Source organism: Sphaeroforma arctica (assembly GCF_001186125.1).
Source record: "Sphaeroforma arctica JP610 unplaced genomic scaffold supercont1.270, whole genome shotgun sequence".
Lineage (NCBI taxonomy): Eukaryota > Ichthyosporea > Ichthyophonida > Sphaeroforma > Sphaeroforma arctica.
Window position 1 is genome coordinate 7,136 of NW_014040288.1, and position 2,350 is coordinate 9,485.

Below are 2,350 nucleotides of genomic sequence, written 5' to 3' on the forward strand. Positions count from 1 at the left end.
ATATATATATATATATGTATGTATGATGTATGTACGTATATGTATATGTATGTATATATGTATATGTAAATGTATATATCCGGTCTTAGTTATTCTTGTAGATAATTGGGGGTAGTTTCCGAGCCACTATGCGACGTCGTGTGCTTTCAAACTATGCAGACGTTTCAATCTGGCATATCAAAAACTGGTACTACGCTTTTGCTTGCGATGCGATAGGTAGTCGGATTGGTGTATACATCATTATCATATAGTCACTCCCTTCTCTTTACAGACTGTATTGGTATCTGCCCGCATGCCCTCATTTTGAGGTGATCTAGCAATTGGAAAGTTCGGTACTTAATGCAGCGAACCCGGCAGGAATATCTCTAATCATACTTCTCAGTTACGTTCTATGCCTACCTTATCATTTACGCTCTATTCACCTACCTTCAGAGTGTTGTGTTCAAGTTCCTGGACGACCCGGCATCCGGCAATGAGGCGAAATACTATTCGCTGTTCCAGATGCTGGTGCTTCTGCTGTACATCACACTGCTGTGCTACTCGTCGCTCTACCACAAAGAACGAGGGGGTGAGAGCTTTGAGATCAACACCGTGTTTATCCTGGACGTAAGTCACCGTTCGATGTTGTGGGTCTGTTATCGTTGTGTTGTATCTCTGCGGCCGATTGATCCTATGTCCATGGCAAACAAACGTATGCAGGACCTGGTGCGCCCCACCTTTCCTCTTCAACGCTACATGACTCAATTGAACTGTGTGTGTGTACACCCACACTCCATATATCATCCCATCTGATCCCGCCAGGGCTGCCTAGCTAGCCATGCAGCTCTCTCGCAGAACCCGTTGCATGTACCTACCTACAAACCCTAAACCCTAAAATACAAACCTTAAACCCTAAAATACAAACCTTAAACCCTACCCCTGTGAACCAAACGCTTATGTTGGCCCTCCGTTCTCCCCGCACAGACTGTGGTTACAGTTATATTCACACTGGACTACCTAATTCGATTAGCTAGCCATACAGCTTCCTCGCAGATCCCGTTGCATGTACCTACCTATGAACCCTAAACCCTGTCTCTGTGCGCCGAACGCTTAAGTTGGCCCTCCGTTCTCCCCGCACAGACTGTGGTTACAGTTATATTCACACTGGACTACCTCATTCGATTAGTGTGCGTCCGAGACTGGGCGCATCTCAAGAGCTTCTTAACAGACGGCATGAATATTGTGGACGTGCTGAGCATCTTACCGTACTATATAGGTGAGTTGTTTAATATTGTGGACGTGCTGAGCATCTTACCGTACTATATAGGTGAGTTGTTTAGATCTCGTACTTCGGCATATGTCCGCACTCAGCCTGTGGCTTGATATAACGTACACGTATGTGTTGATATGGGGTGCGTGCAGTGGTGATTCAAACTATAGGTATGAGTTTGTACACGCACATGATGTTTGCTCAGCTCTGTAAAATAGCAACCATTACCACAACATGTATTGAACACACTAAATTGATTACAGATTACAATTGTATTAAACTCACTATATTAATTACAGTTGCATTAAACACACTATATTAATTACAGAGGCATTAAACACACTATATTAATTACAGTTGCATTAAACACACTATATTAATTACAGTTGCATTAAACACACTATATTAATCGGGCCCTCCAGAACAGCAGCCATTGCCCCAGTGGTACCAAATGATGTGATGCGTACAAGTATGTACATCCACATGATGTTTCCTGGCCCCTATACTAACAGCAGCCATCACTCCAGTGATACTAACCCGTCTTCCCCATATCACAGTACTGGTCCCCATCCACCCGGGCAATCTCCAGCCACTCCGAGCGTTGAGGGTCATCCGTCTCGTGAGAGTGTTCCGATTGTACCGCCTGTACAGACACCGATCCACTCTGCTCAGAGTGTTCATCCGTGCGTTGGAGAAGGCGCGTGGAGAGATCTACTTCCTCTTCGCTCTGCTGGTTATTGGTATGGCGGAACGTTCAGAGCATTGCGGAGCCCTTGCCACTGTGTGTTTTTATTGGATGTTAGCTCTATTCTTTGTGTTTTCGTTGGGTGCTTACTCTTTTCTGTGTGTTTTACTAGGGTTTAGCCCTTTTCATGTTTTTTTATCTTTTCTTTGTGGTTTTATTGGGTGTTGGCTTTTTTCTGTGTGGTTTTATTGGGTGTTACCTATTTTCTCTGTCATTTTATTGGATGTTGGCTTTTTATTCTCTGTGTCTTTATTGGGTGTTAGTATATATATATATATATACAATATATATATGTGTGTGTGTGTGTGTGTGTGTGTGCGTGTGTGTGTATGTATATATGCATATTATATTTATAT

At 43.3% G+C, this 2,350-nt stretch overlaps 1 protein-coding gene across 1 annotated transcript in view; it reads left to right on the forward strand.

Moving 5' to 3' along the window:
* Nucleotides 1-128: 128 nt before the first annotated feature.
* The window catches only part of SARC_04651 (hypothetical protein), a gene marked incomplete at its 5' end in the record, with an annotated part of 7,111 nt that continues 4,889 nt past the window's right edge, over nt 129-2,350 (forward strand). Inside the window, 4 exons of the mRNA XM_014301501.1 lie at nt 129-230; nt 433-606; nt 1,120-1,306; nt 1,807-1,989. Coding sequence (XP_014156976.1) covers nt 129-230; nt 433-606; nt 1,120-1,306; nt 1,807-1,989 — 646 coding nt within the window. The remainder of the gene's footprint in view (nt 231-432; nt 607-1,119; nt 1,307-1,806; nt 1,990-2,350) is intronic.